The sequence below is a fragment of the Oncorhynchus kisutch genome, linkage group LG6 (assembly GCF_002021735.2).
Source record: "Oncorhynchus kisutch isolate 150728-3 linkage group LG6, Okis_V2, whole genome shotgun sequence".
NCBI classification, from domain to species: Eukaryota; Metazoa; Chordata; class Actinopteri; order Salmoniformes; family Salmonidae; genus Oncorhynchus; species Oncorhynchus kisutch.
This window is the reverse complement of record NC_034179.2, coordinates 14935665-14962525: the sequence shown is the minus strand read 5'-3', so window position 1 is coordinate 14962525 and position 26861 is coordinate 14935665. Positions and strand designations below refer to the sequence as shown.

Sequence of the window (26861 nt, the reverse complement as noted above, 5' to 3'; positions counted from 1 at the left end):
GTGTATCTTTTGATCAATTAGTTATTAAAGGATGATAATAATTTATCCAATTAAAGTAGCAACGTTAACACAGCAATGGGAGTAGGCCTAGAGTAGGCGGAGCGAAAGGTAAATTAGACGTTATCCGTGATGTCATATTCTATTGTGCTGGCAGGCGATAGTCTCTTCTGTCCATCCTCTTCGCCAGCTGCCATAACGAAACCCCACTGTGCTCATGGCTCTTTGAGCAGTCTGGTAGACTACAGAGTATACAGACCTCTACATTATAGCCTTCACCGTCGGCTCTGCCAACCGATTTTAAATGATACGCAAAGGACTGTCTAATTTACTAGGCCGCGGTAATTAGAATTTCGATGCGCACGACGATTCCATGCGCACGATCATTCTGTGTCAATTTACGGCATTTACACTGTCTGTCGCCATTCAAAGGCTTCTCAATTGACGGTTTCTAATATAATTTTTAGGTCGAAGTATTGTTTAGGTTTAGTCTAATCAGATCTACGGTTACTTGGCTACTACGCTTTCAAGGATACGACGACAACACGAGTCGTCTAAGGATCATCTGTGTCAACGAGCTGAGGAGAAACCGTAAAAATGTTCGAGACGAGAGGGATTCCTTTTATTCTGCTTGACATCGCCTGTCTAATTCTCGGTATGTATCTGCTTGCTATGACTTGCTTATTATAAAGTTATATTGTAATGAGTTAACCTTATTTACATAATATTTGACAATCGCTGTCACGTGTATAGGCTATCGAGGGAGTGGTTATATGTTGCTTATTGGTCAAACGAGGTTGAATCTTTCGAGAAGAAGTTGATCATTTGATAATGAGGCTAATTAACACCAAAACAAGTTGTGTGACCAAAGCAGTTTGTGGGGAAAATGTTTTTTAAAAATTAATTGTTCGTTTTAATTCCGAATTTTCACGGGGTGCTGGAACTTGGAACTGATTTCACACTCAGTGTCTCTCTACTAGATAGAGCTTCCTCAGTCATGACATATGGTTTGGGGTGATAGCATACTAAAAATACAAACCCTTCATCAAATGTCTAGATGTGTGTCTACCAGATGCAACTACCGATACCTTCATAGGTGTGTGTTGAAAGTGGATTCTATGGTTTTCTCAGAACATATAGTAAATACTAGAGATACAGTTGAAGTCGGAAGTTTACATACACTTAGGTTGGAGTCATTAAAACCACTCCACCAATTTCTTATTACAAACTATAGTTTTGGCAAGTCGGTTAGGACATATCCTTTGTGCATGACAAGTAATTTTTCCAACAATTGTTTAAGACAGTGAATTATAAGTGAAATTCTATCACAATTCCAGTGGGTCAGAAGTTCATATACACTAAGTTGACTGGGCCTTTAATTAAACAGCTTGGAAAATTCCAGAAAATTATGTCATGGTTTTAGAAGCTTTTGATAGGCTAATTGACCTTATGAGTCAATTGGAGGTGTCCCTGTGGAGGTATTTCAAGACCTACCTTCAGACTCAGTGACAGTGGCAGGTTTGTTGTGGTGCCATATTCTTTCCATTTTTTAAAATAATGGATTTAATGGTGCTCCGTGGGATGTTCAAAGTTTCTGATATTTTTTATAACCCAACCCTGATCTGTACTTCTCCACAACTTTGTCCCTGACCTGTTTGGAGAGCTCCTTGGTCTTCATGGTGCCGCTTGCTTGGTGGTGCCCCTTGCTTAGTGGTGCTGCAGACTCTGGGGGGCCTTTCAGAACTGAGATCATGTGACAGATCATGTGACACTTAGATTGCACACACATGGACTTTATTGAACTAATAATGTGACTTCTGGTGCAACCAATTACCTCCAGATCTTATTTAGGGGCTTCATAGCAAAGGGGGTGAATACACCACTTTTCAGGTTTTTATTTTTTAGATTTCACTTCACCAATTTGGACTCTTTTGTGAATGTCCATTACATGAAATACAAATAAAAATCTATTTAATTACAGGTTGTAATGCAACCAAATAGGAAAAACACCAAGGGGGATGAATACTTTTGCAAGGCACTGTACTTGAATTTTGCCCCAAATTCCCAAACGGCCCATCCGGCAAAGGAAATGTGCCCTGTGTGAAATTCTATGAGAAACAGTGACATGTACTCTGAATGGCCTAAAATGTTTAATCACATATTGGTCTTTCACAGTCAGGCCAACCCAAGCTGTACTGTGCAAGTAGGCTAATAGTAGACCTGATATTGAAATAGATAATGAGGCTGTCAACTGAGTCTGAATTTCACAAGTCTCAGATTTTTTTCCCATGTTTTCCCACTGTCACTATTTTGAATTTATTTACATTAAAACAACATTGGATGTTCTAAGTCCACAACAATGCTTACACCACATCAGAAGATCTCTTGTGGTCTGGGAAAAAAACAATACCATTTTGATTTGAGTGTGGTTACCCTTTAATTCATGTGCAAAGTGCCAAGCACCTACTTTGCAGAACAATTGGCCACTGAATTTATGCAAATAATCATGTAATTTTGCCAGGTAGGCTACCTTGTAGCTAGTTGATGTTTAATTTAGACTTTTTGGGGAAATCCTTTCCATCTACCAGAAGATGGTTAGGTCTATCATTATCACTATATTTTTCCAGTTCCTCAATTGTTTGAAACCTGGATGTTTAACTTCATATTAGCCAAAATCCGAGGCAAATTGAGGGAAATATTTTATAAACACGTCCTCGTATGTGCTCTCCTGACCATTCCACTTTCTTTCATTGTCTAGTTATCAAGGCACAAGACGAGACACAGGAGGCAGATGGTTGGAGTCTTACAATGTTTAATCATCTTGGTCAGGTCGCAGTTGTAAATGAGAACTTGTTCTCAACTGGCCAACCTGTTTAAATAAAGGTGAAATAAAGGCAGGCAGAATGGTCAGGCAGGCAGGTACAAAGTCCAGAAACAGGCAAGGGTCAAATGCAGTCATATTTCTAATGGATATTTCCATCTCTGTCCATGAAACCTCATGTGCGGTGTGCATTTAGAACGTTTTTTTCCCCGCATATTGCATTTTGGAACATTTGAGTTTACCTCTGTATGCACATTGCTGCGTTTTAAAATGTGAAGACATATTAGTTTAGCAACATTAAGCTAAACATTCTAATTTGTTCCATCAGCCTTAATTGAAACGGTGTATACCTCAACTACAGTACTTTTATACTCATCAGTGGTGATTAAGGAGTAAGTATACACAATGTGTGTAAGCGTAACTGGGGAGGAGGTGTAGTTTGCAACTGGAGTCACACAGTTTGTGGTTCTGTGCAAAACTGCTACAGTAAGTGTATTTTTTATTTGAAAGATTATTTCTCACTGATATGAAAGATAAGGGCCATATGTTTCGAAAACCGGTTTGAAAGCAATGATTATTGATGTTTCTTAATGTTAAAATACAGTTTCGGGAATTGTCGTTCACTTGGAACCAACTGTGGGCGAATGTGTAACCGCTGAGAACTGTTTGAGAGCTAAAAAATAGCCGACCAAAAGGTCGGAAATGATAGAGTTCAAAAGGTACTCCCACTCAAACCATGAAAAGGAAAAACACAGAGGCCGAGATACAAAAATATTATAGTCAGTTTAATCCACGCTCAAAAGAATACACAGGGTAACAGTTTTTATTAAAAAACTAAAATTAAAAAGAGCAAATAAGAGACTTCAGTAGACACTGTGTAGCGCAGCAGGTGCAAACATCTATTTCATTAGATACTAGCGAATGGGGAGTCAAAAGTATATATGAACAGAGAATATGTAGAGAAATATACAAAAATCACAATTCAAATGTTAACATACGATTGAAGTAAAACAACGTTATAGGCTAAATAGCGTTATCGTAAAAACATTTTAGAAAAATTTATCGGTACAGTACTCTGGTGTACAGCTCAAAGAGGGCAGGCGGGGGACTGCTGGTGCATCCAGACACAACATTACAAGGTTCAATTACTAATTTAAGCCTTGGGGGTGTAGAGTTTTCAGATAGAAGATCCATCGGGCTTCACTCTGGAGAAGACGTTCATTCATATCGTGGCATCTGGGGCTTGGGAAACATGGTCAATGGCACAGAACTTAAGATCACTTGTAATGTGTCAGATCTGAACATGTCCTCAACTGCAGGCCTCTGAGGAAATTCAAGTAATGTTTATTTGATTCGATGACAAAGTCCATGTCTCGGGTGTAGATACGTCTGATGCGTAAGAATTGGCTGTATGGAAAGCCTCTCTTCAAAGCGTCAGGATGGTAGCTAGATGCATGAACAAGACTATTTTTGTCCATAGGTTTGACATAAATACACATCCAAGTCGAACTAAAATATTTTTTAGGATCATGTTGGGTCGTTTTCACAGCTTTTAATTCCCCTAAAATCTTTCCTGTTATTGTCAAGCTTTTTGTTTGTTATCCCTGGTCCCTAAAATGTCTGCTGCATGATAGAAGCAGAGATAAAAGAGAACTTTACCGATGTCAACTAGATTGAAACCTTCATCGATTTATGACATTCTGGTGAGAAATGGTTTATGTAGTCTTGTAGGGCAGTAATGACAAGAGAAGCTTCATGTATCTAATTATAGACAAGTTGACTAACAAATAGCCTACCAAAATATCAGAAATGATAAACATATCTAAATTAGGCTTCAAAAGAAATCCCACACTCCGTGTCAAGCAATGGTTCCGCACCCCCTGTCAAGCAATGGTTCCGCACCCCCTGTCAAGCAATGGTTCCGCATTTACTCTGCTGGTTGCCAGAAACCTTAATGTGAATACCATGACTGTCTGCTGCATGTCTGTGTGGTGTTCTATCTCGGAACGTCCACTGACAACAAAGTAACTGAAACACATTATACAGTATAGCAGACCCTTTGAAATGTTTCTGACATTTTGAATGTGATTGAGATAACCAATGTCCATAAAGATCCTACTATTTGAAGTGTTTTGGTGAATGGATATCTCTGAGCTATTTGCACTGAAGCTTAACCATGACCAGCTTCTCCTGTGTGTCCTCTCCTGTCCTCTTTGGAGAGAGAGAGAACCTAAGCAGTATATTTGACCTCAGCTTCCCTATCAAATCTAAAAATGTCAAACAGAACCACAAAATGAACAACTATGACAAATGGTTTGATAAATGCAAAAACCTAAAAGAAATTGAAAAACCTATCCTACCATAAACATAGAGACCCAGAAAACCTGAGCCTACACCTTCCAGTACAGAAATACACTATGGAAAAAGAAGGAACAGCACGTGAGAAATCAGCTCAATGTAATTGAAGAATCAATAGACTAACCACTTCTGGGAAAATTGGAAAACACTAAACAAACAACACGAAGAGTTCTATCCAAAATGGAGATGTATGGGTAAACCACTTCTCCAATCTGTTTGGCCCTATAACAAAGAACAAACAGCAAAAACATATACCTGATCAAATACAAATCTTAGAATCAACTATTTAAGACTACCGGAACACACTGAATTCTCCAATTACATTGAATGAACTACAGGACTAAGTACAAACCCTCCAACCCAAAAAGGCCTGTGGTGTTGATGGTATCCTCAATGAAACGATAAAATATACAGATGACAAATTCCAATTGGCTATACTTAAACTCTTAACATCATCCACAGCTCTGGTTTCTTCCCCAATATTTGGAACCAAGGACTGATCACCCTAATCCACAAAAGTGGAGACAAATTTGACCACAGTAACTACCGTGGGATATGCGTCAACAGCAACTTTGGGAAAATCCTCTGCATTATCATTAACAGCAGACTCGTACATTTCCTCAGTGAAAACAATGTACTGAGCAAATGTCAAATTAGCTTTTTACCAAATTACCGTACAACAGACCGTGTTCACCCTGCAAACCCTAATTGACAAACAATAGGCAAAATCTTCTCCTGCTTTGTTGATTTCAAAAAACCTTTGACCCAATTTGGCATGAGGGTCTGCTATACAAATGGATGGAAAGTGGTGTTTGGGGGAAAAAATATGACACTATAAAATCCATGGCCTAAACATCAGTGCCACAAGTAACTTCCACATAGCTGTGAACGAGCTGAAAGACAAAGCCAGGAAGGGCCCTCTATGCCATCAAAAGGAACATAAAATTCGACATACCAATTAGGATCTGGCAAAAAATACTTGAATCAGTTATAGAACCCATTGCCCTTTATGGAAGTGAGGTATGGGGTCCCCTCACCAACCAAGAATTCACAAAATGGGACAAACACCAAATTGAGACTCTGAATGCCGAATTCTGCAAAAATATCCTTTGCGTTCAATTTAAGGATCAATCCGATACCCACTAATTATCAAAATCCAGAAAAGAGACGTTAAATTCTACAACCATCTAAAAGGAAGCGATTCCCAAACCTTCCAAAACAAATCTCTCACCTACAGAGAGATTAACCTGGAGAAGAGTCCCCTAAGCAAGCTGGTCCTTGGACTCTGTTCACAAACACAGACAGACCCCACAGAGCCCCAGGACAGCAACACAATTAGACCCAACCAAATCATGAGAAAACAAAAAGATAATTAATTAATGAACAAAAACAGCGCAAACTAGAATGCTATTGGCCCTAAACAGAGACTACACAGTGGCAAAATACCTGACCACTGTGACTGACCCAAACTTAAGGAAAGCTTTGACTATGTACAGACTCAGTAAGCATGGCCTTGCTATTGATAAAGGCTGCCGTAGCCAGACCTGGCTCTCAAGAGAAGACAGGCAATGTGCACACTGACCACAAAAGGAGGTGGAAACTGAGTTGCACTTCCTAACCTATTGCCAAATGTATGACCATATTAGAGATACCTATTTCCCTCAGATTACACAGTGTGCCATCACAGCAGCAATATTTGTGACCTGTTGCCACAAGGGCAACCAGTGAATAACAAACACCATTGTAAATACAACCCATATTTATGTTTATTTATTTTCCCCTTTGTACTTTAACCATTTGTACATCGTTACAACACTGTATATATACACATGACATTTGTAACGTCTTTATTATTTTGGAACTTCTGAGTGTAATGTTCACTGTTAATATACAAAAGTGAGAGAAACAATAAAAATTATCTACTTCACTTGCTTTGGCAATGTTAACATATGTTTCCCATGCCAATAAAAGCCCTTGAATTGAATTGAGAGAGAGCGTTTACATGCTGAGTACGGCAGAGCGTTTACATGCTGAGTACGGCAGAGCGTTTACATGCTGAGTACGGCAGAGCGTTTACATGCTGAGTGTATGAGTTTGAGGATGTAGTGTGACAGTTGAGCAACACAGACCTCCACTCTGTCCCTCAGGGGAAGAGGGGCCTCATGCTTCTGGCTTCAACTTGAACCAGAATAAAAAGGCTGTGCCGTTTTCCCAGCATGCCTTTCCCCAGCAATAACAAAAGGCTGAACGGACAGGGAGCCAGAGAACAGACACATTCAACTCCGACATTGAACGGTCACAACCTATTATTTATGATACACTATCAACCGGTCTTTACCGTTTGGATCCATAGAGTAATGAGCTACTACTCACCAATTGCACTACAGCACCGATTTCCCAAAGAGATTGTACAATCTTTCAAGAATCCACTATGCTGTGAAAAAAACGGTCATTATGTTGTCATTTCATCATATATTCCGTCCGGTGATGTCATTGTTGTTGAACTGTTTCTTTTGATGCTATGTTGTCATTCAACTGGAGCATTTACTGAAGGGCCTCCCTTGGGAACTCATTCTCATAGCTAGTGACGGATTGGTCCCAGACCAGTCTCTAAAACATTCCTCTCTGAAACAATCGTTCCCTTAGAGTAGGGTTGCAAAATTCTGGTACGTTTCCTTAAACTCCCTAGTTTTTCAGAAATCCTGGAGATTCCTGGAATTATGAGTGAATAAGCAGGAAATCTGGTAATCATCCAACCAGCATTTCTGGAAAAAATGAATAGAAACCAAACAATTTCAGGTCAGGGAAAGAATAGAATTGGGGTGGAATGTGTGAGTTCTTTAAAGTAAATTCAGTTCCACGAGTGACTTTTTCCAATTCCACACCTGGACAGGGGACAAGACAGCTAGGCAGGGATGCATGCCCCGCCTGTACAATTATAGAGGAAACACTGCTCTGAGTCTGAAGTCTCTGGTTGAATATTAACATCTCCGCATCATTACAAACACGTGCTGGTACTGTAGTAGCATGGTAGACACTGTGGTGTTGCTGCTGTCAAGTGTCCCTGCTGCAAGACACAATACTATTGTTACAAAGTTAACCCCTTAACTTCCTCTCTCCATCCACAGCGGGACTGCCCCTGGCAGCCCTTAAATTGGGCCAAATCAAGCCCTATCAGAGGGGCTTTTTCTGTAACGATGACAGCATCAGCTACCCCTTCCACACCAGCACAGTCACCTCCAATGTGCTCTACGGTGTGGGCTTCACTTTGCCCATTTGCTCTGTAAGTAACAATGGAAGAGTTGACAAAACAAAATATTTCTTACATTTTTCTAACCAAATATTGAACAGCTGGCTTAGAGTACATTATAATGGACAGCTACAGTACTACACTAACTAATAAACAGGCAGCCGTTCTATCCAAATTGACAGTTAACTTTTGATACCATACACAGTGTTCCATTTTGTTAAACACCTGGTCATGATGTAAGGCTTCAACTTTAGGGAGGATGTCCATAGAGCTTAGGTGTCAGAACCAAAGAGTTCAATTCAACAAGGCCATACCCAGTAAGCAAAACAAATTGATACGATGCCACTACAACCAGATTACAACCATGTAAACAGATTGATGATATTTCAACCAGCTTATAACCATATAAACCGCCCGGGGATTCGATCCAGCAACCTTTTCAGTTACAGCCCCAACCCTCTAACCACTACGCTACCTGCCGCCCCATTATTATTTCAACCAGTTTATAACCATATAAACCGTTTGTAATTATGTTACCTTAACCAGCTTATAACCGTATAAACTGATTGTAATGTTATTTCAGTGTGGAGGCGAAAGAAGCGCACACCTGTTAAGGCAAGGTGCTGGCTAGCAGAGTAGAACACCTGTTAAGGCGAGGTGCTGGCTAGCAGAGTAGAACACCTGTTTAGGAGAGGTGCTGGCTAGCGGAGTAGAACACCTGTTTAGGAGAGGTGCTGGCTAGTGGAGTAGAACACCTGTTTAGGAGAGGTGCTGGCTAGTGGAGTAGAACACCTGTTTAGGAGAGGTGCTGGCTAGTGGAGTAGAACACCTGTTTAGGAGAGGTGCTGGCTAGCGGAGTAGAACACCTGTTAAGGCGAGGTGCTGGCTAGCGGAGTAGAACACCTGTTAAGGCGAGGTGCTGGCTAGCGGAGTAGAACACCTGTTAAGGAGAGGTGCTGGCTAGCAGAGTAGAACACCTGTTAAGGCGAGGTGCTGGCTAGCAGAGTAGAACACCTGTTTAGGAGAGGTGCTGGCTAGCGGAGTAGAACACCTGTTTAGGAGAGGTGCTGGCTAGTGGAGTAGAACACCTGTTTAGGAGAGGTGCTGGCTAGTGGAGTAGAACACCTGTTTAGGAGAGGTGCTGGCTAGTGGAGTAGAACACCTGTTTAGGAGAGGTGCTGGCTAGCGGAGTAGAACACCTGTTAAGGCGAGGTGCTGGCTAGCGGAGTAGAACACCTGTTAAGGCGAGGTGCTGGCTAGCGGAGTAGAACACCTGTTAAGGAGAGGTGCTGGCTAGCAGAGTAGAACACCTGTTAAGGCGAGGTGCTGGCTAGCAGAGTAGAACACCTGTTTAGGAGAGGTGCTGGCTAGCGGAGTAGAACACCTGTTTAGGAGAGGTGCTGGCTAGTGGAGTAGAACACCTGTTTAGGAGAGGTGCTGGCTAGCGGAGTAGAACACCTGTTTAGGAGAGGTGCTGGCTAGTGGAGTAGAACACCTGTTTAGGAGAGGTGCTGGCTAGTGGAGTAGAACACCTGTTTAGGAGAGGTGCTGGCTAGTGGAGTAGAACACCTGTTTAGGAGAGGTGCTGGCTAGCGGAGTAGAACACCTGTTTAGGAGAGGTGCTGGCTAGTGGAGTAGAACACCTGTTTAGGAGAGGTGCTGGCTAGTGGAGTAGAACACCTGTTTAGGAGAGGTGCTGGCTAGTGGAGTAGAACACCTGTTTAGGAGAGGTGCTGGCTAGCGGAGTAGAACACCTGTTAAGGAGAGGTGCTGGCTAGCAGAGTAGAACACCTGTTTAGGAGAGGTGCTGGCTAGCAGAGTAGAACACCTGTTTAGGAGAGGTGCTGGCTAGCAGAGTAGAACACTTGAAAAATTAAAGGAGAGCCGCACACTCTAGAAGCTCAGGTGCAATAATTGAATAACCTAATATTCAACGTTGACAGACAAGCTGTCTTCATCAGGGTATAATGTAATGTTATTTTAACCAGATTACAACCATATAAACTGATTGGAATGATATTTCAACCAGATTTGCCGACCGGGTAAGGGTTAACTCAAGAGGATGCCCAGTCCACAAAGTGTCCCCATTCCCCTTTCACATATCCCCATTTTATTTTGACACGTCATTTCAGCCACCCCTATAGAGTATTTCATTCACACATATCCTGATATCCGCATGTCATTTCAGCCACCCCTATAGAGTATTTCATTCACACATATCCTGATATCCGCATGTCATTTCAGTCACTTCTGAAGCTTGTGTTGTGAAAGCTTCTCAGGTGTTAATAGTAAGGCCTTTAGAGTCCAACCGATCAGGAAGTAGGAAGTCCTGGTGTAAGTTTGGCCACTCCCAGAAGGGGTGTTCTGGGGTTGAATATCACAGAGCATGAGTTCAGAGAACCTGAAAAGACCTAGCAACCCTATAGTCAAGCTGTTTATTTTGTTACCCTGTTAACTAGGCCATTCAAACATGATTTATTACATATCACTTATTCTGACTTGGGCCATAGATGCATTCATAAATGATTGATTCTACCAGAAATTAGATTAAATGAAATTGACATGTCTGTTATTGAGGTTCCTGCTGATAGGCTTTGGAACAAACACAGGTTACATTCTCTGTCCAAAAAGAACTGGAACACTTTCCTGGAACACTTGATACAGATTCTATTTGAAGAATGACAGAGACAGAAGTGTTGGCACACTGTTCCCTTTGTGTGTTAGTTAGGAAAGCATGTCTACTACTAGCTATTGTCTACTATCCTGTGTTACGGTCAGAAGGTGAGCTGGTGTGCGTGTAGTGTTGGTGACTGATTCCTCTTCCTGGTCTTCTAAATTCTTTACTGTGATGAAAACCTTAAAACACACACTAGACTTTTGTTTTTCATAAACTATGTCTATTCCATTATAATTCACTGGAGTCCCATACACAACACTTACATCTCAACTCCAGTCCCCTGGACCAGACCAACTGATTTATTTCTCTATACATCAACCTGTTGCCGTGGCAACATTTCAAACTGTGGTGCTTCACAATGCAGCTTTCAGCAGAACAGAGAAAAGGGGTCTGGCTACTGAGTGAATCTATCGCCTGAGAGTCTGTGTGGGACCAGTTTCTCCTCTCTGTCCTTGACAGCCAGACTGTGCTGGGGTCCTTATTGATGTCAGTAGTATGATCTGACCATGATAATGTTAAAAAATATCACCCCTTTATTCAGCTATGGAAATGATTTGCATACTAATGTGAACTAAGCTCAACTAACCTTTTTACACATCCTGCTTCTACTTTCCTTGGATCAATGTGTGTCAAAGCTTGCAGTGTGCGATTTGACGTTTTAAAAACGATGGTTTTGTGTTTATTACGAATTACTAATGATTGCTTCCACAGCACGTTTGAAGTATACCGTTTCCCTACTGTATGTAGTGGGAAACTATTTGGACGTTTCTAATGTAACTAACATCTTCCTGAAGTTTCTAATGTAACTAACATCTTCCTGAAGTTTCTAATGTAACTAACATCTTCCTGAAAAAGCATTCCAGTTACTTCAAACATGATGACCCACTGTGCTTTAAGGAACGCAGGGAGAGAGAAAGAGGAACAGAGAGAGAGATTTCACTTGCTTTGGCAATGTAAACATTTGTTTCCCATGCCAATAAAGCCCCTTGAATTGAATTTCGAGAGAAGAGAGAGAACACTATTGCTGGTCTAGGCCTACTTGTGGATTGCATGTCCATTGCACTCAAGCATGAAACAGCTGTGAAAGTTTAGGGTGGTGGAGAGGGAGGATAATTTGGGCTTAGTTGGTTCTTCCACTAACACCTTCTCTTCGCCAGGGGAGAGAGTAGTGTTAGTTCCCATGACAACTCTTTAGCTACCATGTTGTTTTTCCATTCCTCCTGTTCCTGACAGCCTGCAATGTTGAAATATCTACTTGCAGATGCTTTTATCTAAAGTGACTTTTAGTCATGCTTGCACACGTTTTACATATGGGTGGCCCCGGGACTCAAACCCACAAACCTGGCAATGCAAGAGCCGTGCTCTACCAACTGAGCCATACAAGATCACTACAGTGTATGTCTTGGCTGGTCGGGACTTTCCTCTCCGAATGCTCTCTTCTGCCCAGTGTTAGACGGGTGTATGTGGGTGCAGGATAACAAGGTGTTCAGAATCTACTCTCCTAACCTGTTCCTCCTGTTCTCTTTCATTTTGCTAGCTGGACTCCCGTTCGCAATACTCACACCGCTACACAATCCCTTCAAACGGGGATTTTTCTGTAACGATGATTCGATCAAGTACCCTCTAAAAGAAGACACCATATCCTATGAGTTGTTAGGTGGAGTTATGATACCAGTCACAGTACTCACTGTAAGTGCACCTGTTATGTTAACTTCTTTCTCTTCCTTTGCCATTTTGTGCTTAATCCATTTAGGCTATACATACATACACAAATTACTTGTATGTCTAGTTTAACGGCTTGCTTCATTAATTGTATTGTCTAATAATAACACTATTAAAAATAACTAAATCAACCAAAGATGGCGCATGTAAACAGAGTAGTAAGAACTTCCTATTTTAGAGTATCACGAAAAATCAAACCTCAACCTGTGTTAGTTACTTCTGTGTACTCACAGACCACAAATATATCAGACCATGGCGGTTGACCTTTAAAGTCACTGAAACAAAGGCCTCTCCATAAGCCTACTCATAGTCTCCATCTGAACGATACAATAGGAATAGCCAAACTGTCCCTCCCTCAGAGATCTCCCGCTTGACTCTTGGCCAGTATTCCACTGACTGTCTTAGTAAATATCATATTCATAAAGCGTCGGAGTAGGAGTGCTGATCTAGGATCAGGTCCCCCCTGTCCACATATTATTCATCAAAACAAAACTGATCCTACATCAGCACTCCTACTCTGAGATGAGGCACTTTAGATGAGCCCTGTTGTGGCTGTTATCAAGTCTTAGAACAGGTTTTGCAGCACTCATTCAAAAAAGCTTTTTTTTGTTCCATTAAATGTACATAAATTCACCTCATGGTCTGCACACATTTCCAGTAAACCCTCACACTGGATGTAACTCATTTACATGTCATGAATGACCTGGAATTACCCTAAAAGTTTGAACAGTTGGGCTTTAAGTTAAACAGAAACCGTTACCAGGACAACACCACCCCCTTGACAGTACAGCAGTAAGCGTATGTTCAGATGGTAGTTTTAGGCCTATTTCCAGATAGGGGAATGTAAACACACTTCCAAATAACCTCTCATGCTTTCAGGTCCATTGTCCCTCAGTGGTAGAGAGGTGTGAGCCAGACAGTTATAATAACCACATCCGCTTATTTACAAGAACACACAATTTAAAAAAGACCCCCAACCCACCCACAATGATTCCATGATGTATGTTTTACATTCAACATGGTCTCAAAATAGTTTCTACTGTTGACACACATCTGACCACAAATAGCTATATCTTCTAAAGGAACAGGTTCAGTTTGACTGCTCAGGTGTGACTCAGAAGCTGTATTGTGATGCACCAGTGTGTTTGTTTTCCCTGTTTAAAAACATCTACTCATTTGACTTTACACACGTTTTTCAGTGGACATCCTTGTTAGGTCTTTATAGTCACTCAGATGGACATTCCTCTAAAATGCAAGGGTCTATTTTACTTAAAGGGTCAGTGCAGTCAAGAACATGATTTTTCTGTGTTTTATATTTCCACATTGAGGTTTTGAATAATTGTGAAATTGTAATAAATTATAATGCCCTTTTAGTGTAAGAGCTGTTTGAAAAGACCACCTGAAATGTCAGCCTGTTTTGATTGGAGGGAGCTTTGGCCTTCCATGGTGACATCACCATGCAGTACATTTATTAATAGACCATTAAGAGTTCCAAACCTCTGCCAACAGCAGCTAGTTTTCAGTTTTCCCTCTCCACTCAAACCACTGACAGTCTAAGCAACATTTTTCCTTGAGAAATTGTTCTCTGCTAAGAAGCTATTAGTTTCTTTTTGACCATTTTAACTACAAACAATCACAGTACGGTACTTGTTACCCTGAAATGAATTGATATTGAGATAAAACAGCTTGGACCTTTTGAAATTCCTGTAATTTTAGTGACTGACTTGTAGTTCTTGTGTAACAGTAATCTTGTAACTCCAAGCTGTAACAGTAATCTTGTAACTCCAAGCTGTGAGGGAACATTGAGAGACCTAACCTCATGACATGTCTACTTCCTCTCCTCCCTTCCTCACAGATGGTCTTTGGAGAGTGCCTTTCGGTCTATCTCAAACGCATCAAATCAAAGTCCTCTTTCAGCAACATGTATGTGGCCCGTGTTTACAAAGCCATCGGCACATTCGTGTTTGGGGCGGCCATGAGCCAATCGCTCACTGACATCGCCAAGTATTCGATTGGCCGGCTCCGACCCCACTTCCTGGACGTGTGCAAGCCTGACTGGAAGCTGATCAACTGCACGGCAGGCACCTACATAGAGGACTTTACCTGCACAGGGGACGCACGCTTGGCCAATGAGGGCAGGTGGGTGTTGTTGAGGGGAAACTGACAATTGGGCCAAATTTACCCACTACCCCTTGGCCCCCTATTGCTTCAGTGTTCCAAGCAGATCTGAAGAGTCAAATAAAATTGTATTAGTCACATGCGCCGAATACAACCGGTGTAGACCTTACAGTGAAATGCTTACTTACAAGCCCCTAATTGACAGTGCAGTTTAAAAAAAATATGGGTAAGAATAAGATAAAAGTAACAAGTAATTAAAGAGCAGTAAAAAAATGTATAAAAGGGGCGTACTGGTACAAAGTCAATGTGAAGGGGCAGCGGTTAGTTGAGGTAGTACGTACAGTGACTCGGTGGAGCTTCCACCATATGCCTTGCAGATATGCAAACATCAAAGGGACGGGTAGGAAACTATTTGACTGGCTGGGATGCTTCTTTCAAATCTACTGACTGAATTATGACGTCATCCATCAACTGAAATACAATATCCTGTTGTATTGTTTATGATGGTCAGATAATATGCTGAGTGCTGACCATGAGATCATTGAGGAAGGCAAGCCCACACTTTGAAGTTTCAGGCTGCGTTAGTGTTGAGAGAGCCACAGTACTGAAGTGGACACTAGTTAGTGTTGAGAGAGCCACAGTACTGAAGTGGACACTAGTTAGTGTTGAGAGAGCCACGGACTGAAGTGGACACTAGTTAGTGTTGAGAGAGCCACAGTACTGAAGTGGACACTAGTTAGTGTTGAGAGAGCCACAGTACTGAAGTGGACACTAGTTAGTGTTGAGAGAGCCACAGTACTGAAGTGGACACTAGTTAGTGTTGAGAGAGCCACAGTACTGAAGTGGACACTAGTTAGTGTTGAGAGAGCCACGGACTGAAGTGGACACTAGTTAGTGTTGAGAGAGCCACGGACTGAAGTGGACACTAGTTAGTGTTGAGAGAGCCACGGACTGAAGTGGACACTAGTTAGTGTTGAGAGAGCCACGGACTGAAGTGGACACTAGTTAGTGTTGAGAGAGCCACAGTACTGAAGTGGACACTAGTTAGTGTTGAGAGAGCCACAGTACTGAAGTGGATACTAGTTAGTGTTGAGAGAGCCACAGTACTGAAGTGGACACTAGTTAGTGTTGAGAGAGCCACAGTACTGAAGTGGACACTAGTTAGTGTTGAGAGAGCTCAGTATTCCACTGTTCTGGTGGATAAGGCTGAAGACAAAAGTTCAGCCAGATATCACACAGAGAGGGAGCCAAGAGAGTTGTAAGTCAACCTCACTATTTAATTATCTTTATTTACCCAGTGAGGACAGTACAGCAGTGAGGGACGACAGAGTCAGGTCCCAAATCCTCTGTAAACCATTAGAGAGGATTACCTATATAACACACATACACAAACCAAGGCTCTGGCTGATGGTGGGCCTCATGTCCCTAAGGGAAATGCTAACATTGCAGAAAGATGATCCCTAGGTTATTCTGACCTGCTCTACTCACTCGGTCCACCAGGCAGGTGTTTGTTCTATTAATGACTACCATACCAAAGAAAACACTGAAAGCCGGGCCCGATCAGGCAAGGGCTGCCATGGGAGACCAGAGCCACACCCAGGTAAATATGACCTTCTGTGGCCACAAGAGACTGGGAGAGCCCACCCAAGGATCATGGTAGAGATTAGGGTAGTCTCTGTATAGGTTATACTTGGCTAACATGGGAGGTTCACCACATGACCATGAGGTAATGACAGTCTACAGATAGGCAGCTGTCTCACACCACAGCCATAATGAAAGTCTGTATAGAGACAGACCACTAGCTAGCTAACTATCGCCCACCACAGCCAGTAACAATAAGGTATGTCTAAGGGTGGGACAGCCCAACAACCACTCGACAACTAACTTGTTTGTTTCTCTAGAAATAGAAAATCCTGGATGTTGATTTCAAAACTAAAATAAGGACAGACTTCCTCTCCTGTGTACATCTGTAAGTTTGAGTAAACAAGGGAGGGTGTTCGAATCTTGTCAGATTCAATTTAGAGTGACCTGGTTTTACAGAATTCGGTTAGCGCCTCATCTGATACTGACAATTTACCATGCTGATAATTAACACGTACGCTTGGAGAAAAACTTTCAGTGACAGGTCAGAGAGGCCGAGCAGACCTCGGAAGGAACGTCCAAGCTCAGACAGACCCACCACCGGTTCAGTAGCAGAATTGCAAGACAAAGACAAGCCAAGGTAAACCCAAGCTTCCTAGTCCAGTGTATTTAGGGCAACCCCAGGCTTCCCAGTACAATGTCAAAGGAAATAGAGGCTATGGGCCTACCTCTGTTTATTACAGAGGCTATGGGCCTACCTCTGTTTATTACAGAGAGGCTATGGGCCTACCTCTGTTTATTACAGAGAGGCTATGGGCCTACCTCTGTTTATTACAGAGAGGCTATGGGCCTACCTCTGTTTATTACAGAGAGGCTATGGGCCTACCTCTGTTTATTACAGAGAGGCTATGGGCCTACCTCTGTTTATTACAGAGAGGCTATGGGCCTACCTCTTTATTCAAGTTTGGCCTTTACTCCCACACTTATCGATGTGGAAGGGTTAAAGTACAGAGAAAGTGCTTAAGACATTTTCCCTGATAAGCAGCCAGCCTATTTATCAGTGTTACACTGACTCTCCCAACACTAACTAGTATCCACTTCAGTACTGTGGCTTTCTCTCAACACGAACTAGTGTCCACATCAGCGCTGCGGCTATCTCAACACGAACTAGTGTCCACATCAGCACTGCGGCTATCTCAACACGAACTAGTGTCCACATCAGCACTGCGGCTATCTCAACACGAACTAGTGTCCACATCAGCACTGCGGCTATCTCAACATCAGCACTGCGGCCATCTCAACAGTAACTAGTGTCTGTGGGCCTGCAACTCTCCACAGTGTTTATATCAGACGCTGGTTATCAGTAATCTGCTGGGCGGGCAGTGCAGCACTGCTTAAGTAAACAGGAAGACCCTAAACCCGGCCCGGATGAGTGAGCTAGGCTAGCGGACCTCTAACTGCCCCGATCGACCAGGCTGCCTGACACTGTCTCAACATCCACCCCCCCCCACCCCCCACCCATAATAGACGTCAACGGACGTCTCTCCCCGCTCTCCAGCACAACCCTATCACCCGGAAAAGGGTGTGTCACAGTTTAGCCAGTTATGTTATTCAATGGAACAATAGGATAATCTATCTATCACCAACAGAGCCGATTGAGGTGGATGCTGAATTATTTCCCAGAGTTTTTTCCCACAGCAATCCCATGATGCCATTGTTGTTGTGTTGCAGGCTGTCATTCTACTCTGGCCATTCCTCCTTCTCCATGTACTGCATGCTGTTCCTGGCAGTAAGTATCCACTATGGGGTTTCCTCAAAGGGCAATATGTGCACTCACTGATAGGGCATGTATAATATTATAAACTGGGTGGTTCAAGCCCTGAATGCTGATTGGCTGACAGCCATGGTATATCAGACCGTATACCACGGGTATGACAACATGTCTATTTACATTGGTAACCAGTTTATAATAACTAAGTCATCTCGGGGGTGTGTGGTATATGGCCAATATACTACGGCTAAGGGCTGTATCCAGGTACTCCACGTTGCGTCGTGCCAAAGAACAGCCCTCAGCCATGGTATATTGGCCATATACCACACCCCCTTGTGCCTTATTGCTTAGCGACCAACTGAGTTTACTTCAAGGTCATTACAGCACATGACATGCAGTGCACTGTGTTCAAATCTAATTTTATTTGTCACAAGCCGAATACAAACAGGTGTAGACTTTACCATGAAATGCTGAATACAACAGATGTAGACTTTACAGTGAAATGCTTACTAAAAGCCCTTAAACAATGCAGTTAAAATATTTACAAAAAAAACCAAAGCAACAAAACGTCCCTTTCCCAATGGGTACCGGTACCGTGTCAATGTGCAGGGGTACATTTAGAGGGGTTTGTACATGTTGATCTTTACTGGGGTGCACAGTGTAACGTTACATTAGGCAGCTCTGAATGGTCCACATAGTAGTGTGTGTTAGGGCTCTATTCAATCCGTAGTGCTGAAGACCCACTTTATAGCGCGATTGACAATTAAAGGCAATCTTCCCACGGAGACTGTATTCATGGTACACACTGCATGTGTCGGCTCAACTGAAAAGTACTTGAACATTTTTATGCAGATCTTCTGCGAGGTCTGACGCCTGACCACAACAGAACACTAGGGTTTATTTGGAGCGTTCTTAGAAACAGGATTCAAATTAAATGTTATTGGGCACATACACATATTTAGCAGATATTATTGTGGGTGTAGTGAAATACTTGTGTTCCTAGCTCCAACAGTGTGGTAATATCTAACAATTCACAAAAATACACACATCTTGAAATATGGGCCTATTAGATTGAGCAATGTCGGAGTGGCATTGACTAAAATACAGTAGAATAGAATAGTATATACATGAGATGAGTAAAGCAGTATGCAAACACTAAAGTGGCCAGTGATTCGAAAGCAGACGACTCCAAAGTGCAGGGTTGTAACCGGGTGGAAGCCGGCTTAGTGATGGCTATTTAGTCTGATGGCCTTGAACTGTTTTTCAGTCTCTTGGTCCCAGCTTTGCTGCACCTGTACTGACCTCACCTTCTGGATGATAGCGGGGTGAACAGGCAGTGTCTCAGGTGATTGATGTCCCTTTTGGCCTTCCTGTCATGTAGGTGTCCTGGAGGGCAGGCAGTGTGACCCCAGTGATGCATTGGGAAGACCGCACCACCCTCTGAAGAGCCCTGTTGCGGGCGGTCCAGTTACCGTACCAGGCGGTGGTTTAGCCCGACAGGATGCTCTCAATTGTGCATCTGTAAACTTGTGTGAGGGTTTTAGGGGCCAAAACAAATTTCTTCAGCCTCCTGAGGTTGAAGAGGCACTATTGTGCCTTCAGGACCTGAATTCTGGATCCGGACCTGCGCGGGTATTCGGGTGGACCCGTATAGACCTCTACTCTGGGATACAGTAACACGCACAATCTATAATACACCCTTTCATTACCTACAGTAACTTTCAAAATGAATATAAAAATGGCACGGGGGGCATAGCTTTAACACACTGTAGGCTCTAACAACAGCACATTGACTGAGGTAGCCTGTGCTGTTACCCCCTCTCCTCCAGGAACCAAACTTAATTCAGTTATGAGCAAGACTGACAAGCTTTATGACCATAACCCCTATATGTCACTACTGGGCCTCCCCATTAGTACTGTGACCAGGGTCAGAGAGGGGTGTGTGCAATAGGGAGAAAACACTAACATATCCAATTAGAGCACAGAACTGTCATCTTCCATTAAACGTTTTGCAACGGGAAGCACTACTGAACATGACCCCAGTTTAAACCAGTTGTCTTATCAGTGGTGAGGTACGGGATGACCCAGGATCACACCAGCAACAGCTCTTCATGAATGGCTGTTCCTGTTTGAACAGTTTTTGGTTTATTACACTGTGGTCGTCAGTAAGGAACGACACATAAAAATAGTCGTGGGGACAAAGTCCTGGCACATTAAAGTATGGACACTCACTGCAGCAAATGGAAGCACCGTGGCACTAAATGGAAGTTAAGTCTAAATGGAAGTTAAGTCAAACAAGAGACCAACAGTGTCCGGTCTATCCCTGCATACCAGTAAAATCACTATGTTTACGTCAGACAAAACTGAAGGAGTGGCAATGACAATCCCATAGTCAATTTTAAGAAGTGTGGCTGGTTTGTTTGTCATTTAAATGAATAGACCAGACACACCCATTATTGAGAACTACTGAGGCAAGCATAGATGTGTCCCATAGAAGCGTTTTTCAACCATGTACACTGATTTGTAGACAATAAGCAGTCAGTCACCTTTGGATGGAAATGATGGAAATGGCTCTAAATTGATCAGTAGATGATTTGTTTTGATAACTGATACAGACTTGACACACGTATCTCAACCTGTATATTAAATTGGACATTTTAATACCTTAACTTTATTCAAAAAGCTATAGGCCTTGTTAACGGAAGCTGATTGGTTGGTTAAATAATACTTTTTGGAGGTTTTGGCTGTGCAGAATGTATATACCCAGCAGTTGAGAATCTGCCATGTAGAGTGGTAATAGAGAATAGCCCAGCCACAGTGCTGATTTAAGGAAACAGAAGAGAGCATGCAAGGGCACACAGCGGCCCTCATCAGAACGTTTGCATAAACAAATAATTACCAGAGCACACAGTGGCAAAACCAGCTCCTCACGAACATCATTAAACGACAAAACCAGACCAGACTTAAATTAGCCAGCACTGTGACCCACCCAAAAGAAACACACAAACTCAAGTAGAAACCCAAGAGAGGTTTAAAGCATGTCAACAACTAGCCTCAAACTACAATTGCTCTGGCAACGCTGCTATGCAGCAGACAGTGTGCTGCTCCTTACCCTTCTGTTTTGTGTTGAGGTTGGGTATTGGGACAGCAAACCTTGGATTTTATTCTCGTCCAACAAGATAGTAGTAAATCCATTTAAACCGGTTATACCTGGTGCTAACATTCATCCTTTGCCCTGATTGTGCCCACATTTTGTAGACGGGTGTAGACGATCAAAAGCCCTGGGGGGGGGGGGCGATTCAGACTTAAGGAATTCATGTCTATCCTACGCACTTCTCAGTAGTTATTCAGACTTACCCTATGGAGGTGTGTAACCAGGTTTGTGGCAGTTATTAAAAAGGTGGTTTGATTCCTACCTAAAGTTAACGCGTTCAGTTAATCAATGGTAACGTTGGAAGTACTGTAGCCCACAATTATAATATGGAGAATAGTACACAATAGTATACCCTAATTGCCCGCACTGATCATAGAACTGTGATGGAAGTGCCAAGTCTTATGCCGTGATTTAATAAGCATACATGTCCCAATTCATTGTTACTACAATTTGTGTTTGGCCTTCATTAAATACTATAGTATCCACTACTACTTCACCCTCAGCCACAAGGATATGACGGCTTTATAGAGGAAACAAAGAACGGCAGGCAAAATCAAAACGACGCAATGGAATGAGACAAATGTAGGGAAGGGAAATAACACTTATTTGGCATTTAAATATAAGTGTTTATTATTTACGGTCGCTACCAATAGTAAATAATAGTAATCATAGGCTATAGCCTACAAATTGAAGGAGGCAGGAAAAGTCGGGGCATAATGATTAGAACATTCTAGAGAGTTGAAAGGGTATATTTGACGAGACTCTTTGCTTTGATATCCAAATGTAATCACTGCAAGTTATTAGGCCATACAATTAAAATCATGCATAATGGCACAGCATTTCTTACTTCACTGTGAGAAAGAGGCATGAATGGGACTACCTGTCATGTTATGCGTTCCAGTTTCCTCCCACATGACTGGCTTCACATTCATCTCAGGCAAACAAGGTCAAATAGATAAAACAAATGGTCAATTAGCCTATATTTATCCTTATCCAAACGGATTACTGGTTTACCTAGCTCATCATATCAATTTATAAATTACAGCGCATGGAGAATGGCGTTATTTCTAACAAACAAAATGAAGTCATACTTTTTCCGACAGGCAGGTTAGCGCTACCTTACGGTTTCAAGGTAAGAATACGGCGTATCTATATACGCCTCCGCCACACCTCAATTTCTTTGATCTTCACCCCAAATGCGTGGCTTTCTGGTACTGGCATTTCCACCATGCTTAAGTTCAAGGTCAGAATACGTGTAAAGTACCCAGGCATGCATTGTGTCTGAATATAGTGTAGATGGATCTGGTCAATAAAAACATTTAAATGATGATTATCCCGTCATCTAAATTCACAGCTGGCACCATTGACCATAATGGTCTTAAAATATATATATATTATAGTATGAATTTATTCATTTTAAATCTAATCATTTTCATTACAGCGGGACCATGAAATCTGGTCACAATGCAGACAAACACATTTTTATGCCAAGTGTTGACGTGGCAAATCTTGATCAGAGATTGGATTATCTTAATCAGATGACAACAACCACGTGTTAGCACCAGGTATAAACATGACTTAAACTGGAAATTAGTTACAGGCTAAACAAGTTAGTTGTAAAACCACAAGGCCTTATTCTAACAACTAATTTCAATCTGTGTCTCCCAGCTGTACATCCAGGCCAGGCTGCAGGCAGGGTGGGCCAGACTCCTGAGACCAACCCTACAGTTCTTCCTGATCGCGGCGTCTGTGTACACCGGACTGTCTCGTGTGTCTGACTACAAACACCACTGGAGCGACGTCCTGGTTGGCCTTATCCAGGGAGTGCTCATGGCCACACTGGTAGTGAGTAACCACAACACTACCAGTGTTGGTTCAAAATAATAACTTGATTGGTCCATTTTTTACAATGGAAATTGGTTTTACTCTCTGCTATCTATCACCCAGAGGTGGTTTCCAAACCTTGTGATCTGTAGCATTAAAGTGGCTTATACAGTGCATTCAGGAACGTATTCAGACCCTTTGTTTTTCCACATTTTTTACATTACAGCCTTAATCTAAAATTGATTAAATTATGATTATTTTTCATCAATCTACACACAATACCCCATAATGACAAAGTGAAAACAGCTTTTTAGGAAGCACTCCACCAATCAGGCCTTTATGGTAGAGTGGCCAGACAGAAGCCACTCCTCAGTAAAAGGCACACGACAGCCCACTTGGAGTTCGCCAAAAGGCACCTAAAGGACTTTCCGACCATGAGGAACAAGATTCTCTGGTCTGATGAAACCAAGATTGAGCTCTTTGGCCTGAATGCCAAGTGTCACGTCTGGAGGAAACCTGGCACCACCCCTAAGGTGAAACATGGTGGTGACAGCATCATGCTCTGGGAATGTTTTTCAGTAGCAGGGACTGGGAGACTAGTCAGGATCGAGGGAAAGATGAACGGAGAAAAGTACAGAAAGACCATTAATGAAAACCTGCTCCAGAGCATTCAGGACCTCAGACTGGGGCTAAGGTTTACCTTCACACAGGACAACGACCCTAAGCACACAGCCAAGACAACACAGGAGTGGCTTCTCTGAATGTCCTTGAGTGGCCCAGTCAGAACCTGGACTGGACCCGATTGAACCTCTCTGGAGAGACCTGAAAATAGCTGTGCAGCAATGCTCCCCATCCAACTTGACAGAGCTGGAGAGGATCTGCAGAGAATGCGAGAAACTCACCAAATACAGGTTGCCAAGCTTGTAGCATCCTACCCAAGACTTGATGCTGTAATCGCTGCCAAAGGGTACTTCAAAGTACTGAGTAATGTCATTTCAGTTCATTTTTTATAAATGTCTAAAAACCTGTTTTTGCTTTACCATTATGTGGTGTTCCGTGTAGATTGATGAGTGGGGAAAAAACTATTTAATCAATTTTAGAATAAGGCTATGACATAACAAAATGTGGAAAAAGTGAAGGGGTCTGAATACTGTGACGACCCTGGGTTTATAAGCGCGTAAATCGATTCTGCTGTTTTTGCGGCAGTCGATAGCGCGCCGGACCTCAGGCTCCCTGCTGTTTCATTACAATACATTCCGAAGGCACTGTAGACCTAGGAATCTCCCACTTCTCCTTCCACTTACTCTACCACTCTTTTTCTGCTGCAGGTCTTCTTCGTGTCAGACTTCTTCAAGAAGAAGGTTGAGCCTCAGAAGGAGGATATTCCCCACACCACCCTGCAGGAGACACCCACAAACGGAAACCACTACGACAGCAGCCCCAACTAAACTATAAAGGAGAGGAGGAACCATCCGGAACCATACATGGCGTGTAGCCAGTGGGGAAGTGTTTACTGCATGCGCATCATACCCCACTAAGGGACAGACCACTGGGGTGGACAGAAAGGCTTAAGTACCAAATGGCCCCCTATTCCCTATATAGCATAGCCTATAGGGCTCTGGTCAACTGTACTGTACTATGTAGGGAAATAGGGTGCCATTTGGAGCGTTGCCAAACCTGTGAATGTAACCCTGCTTTGTGCATTTCTGACCTATGACCTGGAGCCTAGCTCCCTATTGGACATTGAGTCACACCCATGTTGCCTTGGCTGGACTGCTACTATCATAGCTTCCTTTGTATTATCGTTACTATCCCAACAAGGCTAATATAATATATCTGTACCTGACTATCCCAACAAGACTAGTATAATATATCTGTACCTGACTATCCCAACAAGACTAGTATAATATATCTGTACCTGACTATCCCAACAAGACTAATATAATGCATCTGTACCTGACTATCCCAACAAGACTAGTATAATATATCTGTACCTGACTATCCCAACAAGACTAGTATAATATATCTGTACCTGACTATCCCAACAAGACTAATATAATATATCTGTACCTGACTATCCCAACAAGACTAGTATAATATATCTGTACCTGACTATCCCAACAAGACTAGTATAATATATCTGTACCTGACTATCCCAACAAGACTAATATAATGCATCTGTACCTGACTATCCCAACAAGACTAATATAATGCATCTGTACCTGACTATCCCAACAAGACTAATATAATATATCTGTACCTGACTATCCCAACAAGACTAATATAATATATCTGTACCTGACTATCCCAACAAGACTAGTATAATATATCTGTACCTGACTATCCCAACAAGACTAGTATAATATATCTGTACCTGACTATCCCAACAAGACTAGTATAATATATCTGTACCTGACTATCCCAACAAGACTAATATAATATATCTGTACCTGACTATCCCAACAAGACTAGTATAATATATCTGTACCTGACTATCCCAACAAGACTAGTATAATATATCTGTACCTGACTATCCCAACAAGACTAGTATAATATATCTGTACCTGACTATCCCAACAAGACTAGTATAATGCATCTGTACCGGAAGCAACAAAAGACAAAACACCTGACTTTTTTTTTATCCATCCATATGTTAAATCACTACAGATGTTCTTTTTTAATTAAAATTGTGTTAACTATGTACAAATGTGTTGCACTTTTTGGAAGGAAAAAAAGCCATTTCATGCTTATCAACATGAATACAAATAAAAAAATAAAAAACATTGTCTGGATGATATCATGATGAAATTACACAAACAATCTTATTCTTACAAAATACAACAAATTACAGATATAGACTAGCAGCAAACACAATATCCCTCTTGATTTTTGTGATACCTATAAGGAAAAACAGAAGAAATACATGACTATTTACTTGCTAAAGCCAATGTACACCTATAGACTAAGACTATTATTACAGTCTAATGGGTGCCTCACAACAAACTGGTCCATACAACTCGAGATTTGTTACTGTTGGGGTCCAAAGTTACGCACAAGTTTGTAGTAATTCAGTTTCCAAGTGTCTGGCTAAAACCTAACACAGAACCTGGTGTACAGTAGACCTGAGGGTTACCTCCACAGACTGCAGAGGGTTACCTCCACAGACTGCAGAGGGTTACCTCCACAGACTGCAGAGGGTTACCTCCACAGACTGCAGAGGGTTACCTCCACAGACTGCAGAGGGTTACCTCCACAGACTGCAGAGGGTTACCTCCACAGACTGCAGAGGGTTACCTCCACAGACTGCAGAGGGTTACCTCCACAGACTGCAGAGGGTTACCTCCACAGACTGCAGAGGGTTACCTCCACAGACTGCAGAGGGTTACCTCCACAGACTGCAGAGGGTTACCTCCACAGACTGCAGAGGGTTACCTCCACAGACTGCAGAGGGTTACCTCCACAGACTGCAGAGGGTTACCTCCACAGACTGCAGAGGGTTACCTCCACAGACTGCAGAGGGTTACCTCCACAGACTGCAGAGGGTTACCTCCACAGACTGCAGAGGGTTACCTCCACAGACTGCAGAGG

General features: G+C 42.3%; 2 protein-coding genes across 3 annotated transcripts in view; one reads left to right on the top strand and one right to left on the bottom strand.

The window, feature by feature from the left end:
• The first annotated feature begins 111 nt into the window (after window positions 1–111).
• Window positions 112–26056, top strand: plpp1a (phospholipid phosphatase 1a). Of its 2 annotated transcripts, none has more exons than XM_020484866.2 (6): window positions 112–652; window positions 8305–8459; window positions 14681–14964; window positions 18256–18313; window positions 23118–23294; window positions 24602–26056. In XM_020484866.2, the coding sequence occupies exons 1-6, from the start codon at window positions 595–597 to the stop codon at window positions 24719–24721; spliced, it is 852 nt and encodes a 283-aa protein (XP_020340455.1). In that variant the 5' UTR covers window positions 112–594; the 3' UTR covers window positions 24722–26056. The 2 variants fall into 2 exon arrangements, with proteins under 2 accessions (XP_020340455.1, XP_020340456.1); XM_020484867.2 differs by lacking the exon at window positions 8305–8459 and adding an exon at window positions 12641–12792 and having other exon boundaries at window positions 146–652.
• Window positions 25940–26861, bottom strand: part of mtrex (Mtr4 exosome RNA helicase) — a 50593-nt gene continuing 49671 nt past the window's right edge. Inside the window, exon 26 of the mRNA XM_020484864.2 lies at window positions 25940–26171. Coding sequence (XP_020340453.2) covers window positions 26119–26171 — 53 coding nt within the window. The 3' untranslated portion in view covers window positions 25940–26118. The remainder of the gene's footprint in view (window positions 26172–26861) is intronic.

What these genes read in the sequence shown, in the direction of transcription:
- plpp1a (XM_020484866.2), top strand. Translation starts at nt 595, where the DNA reads ATGTTCGAGACGAGAGGGATTCCTTTTATTCTGCTTGACATCGCCTGT. An exon ending in TCACTTTGCCCATTTGCTCT is followed by an intron (nt 8,460 to 14,680) that starts GTAAGTAACAAT and finishes CCTTCCTCACAG; the next exon opens with ATGGTCTTTGGAGAGTGCCT. An exon ending in TGCTCATGGCCACACTGGTA is followed by an intron (nt 23,295 to 24,601) that starts GTGAGTAACCAC and finishes TTTCTGCTGCAG; the next exon opens with GTCTTCTTCGTGTCAGACTT.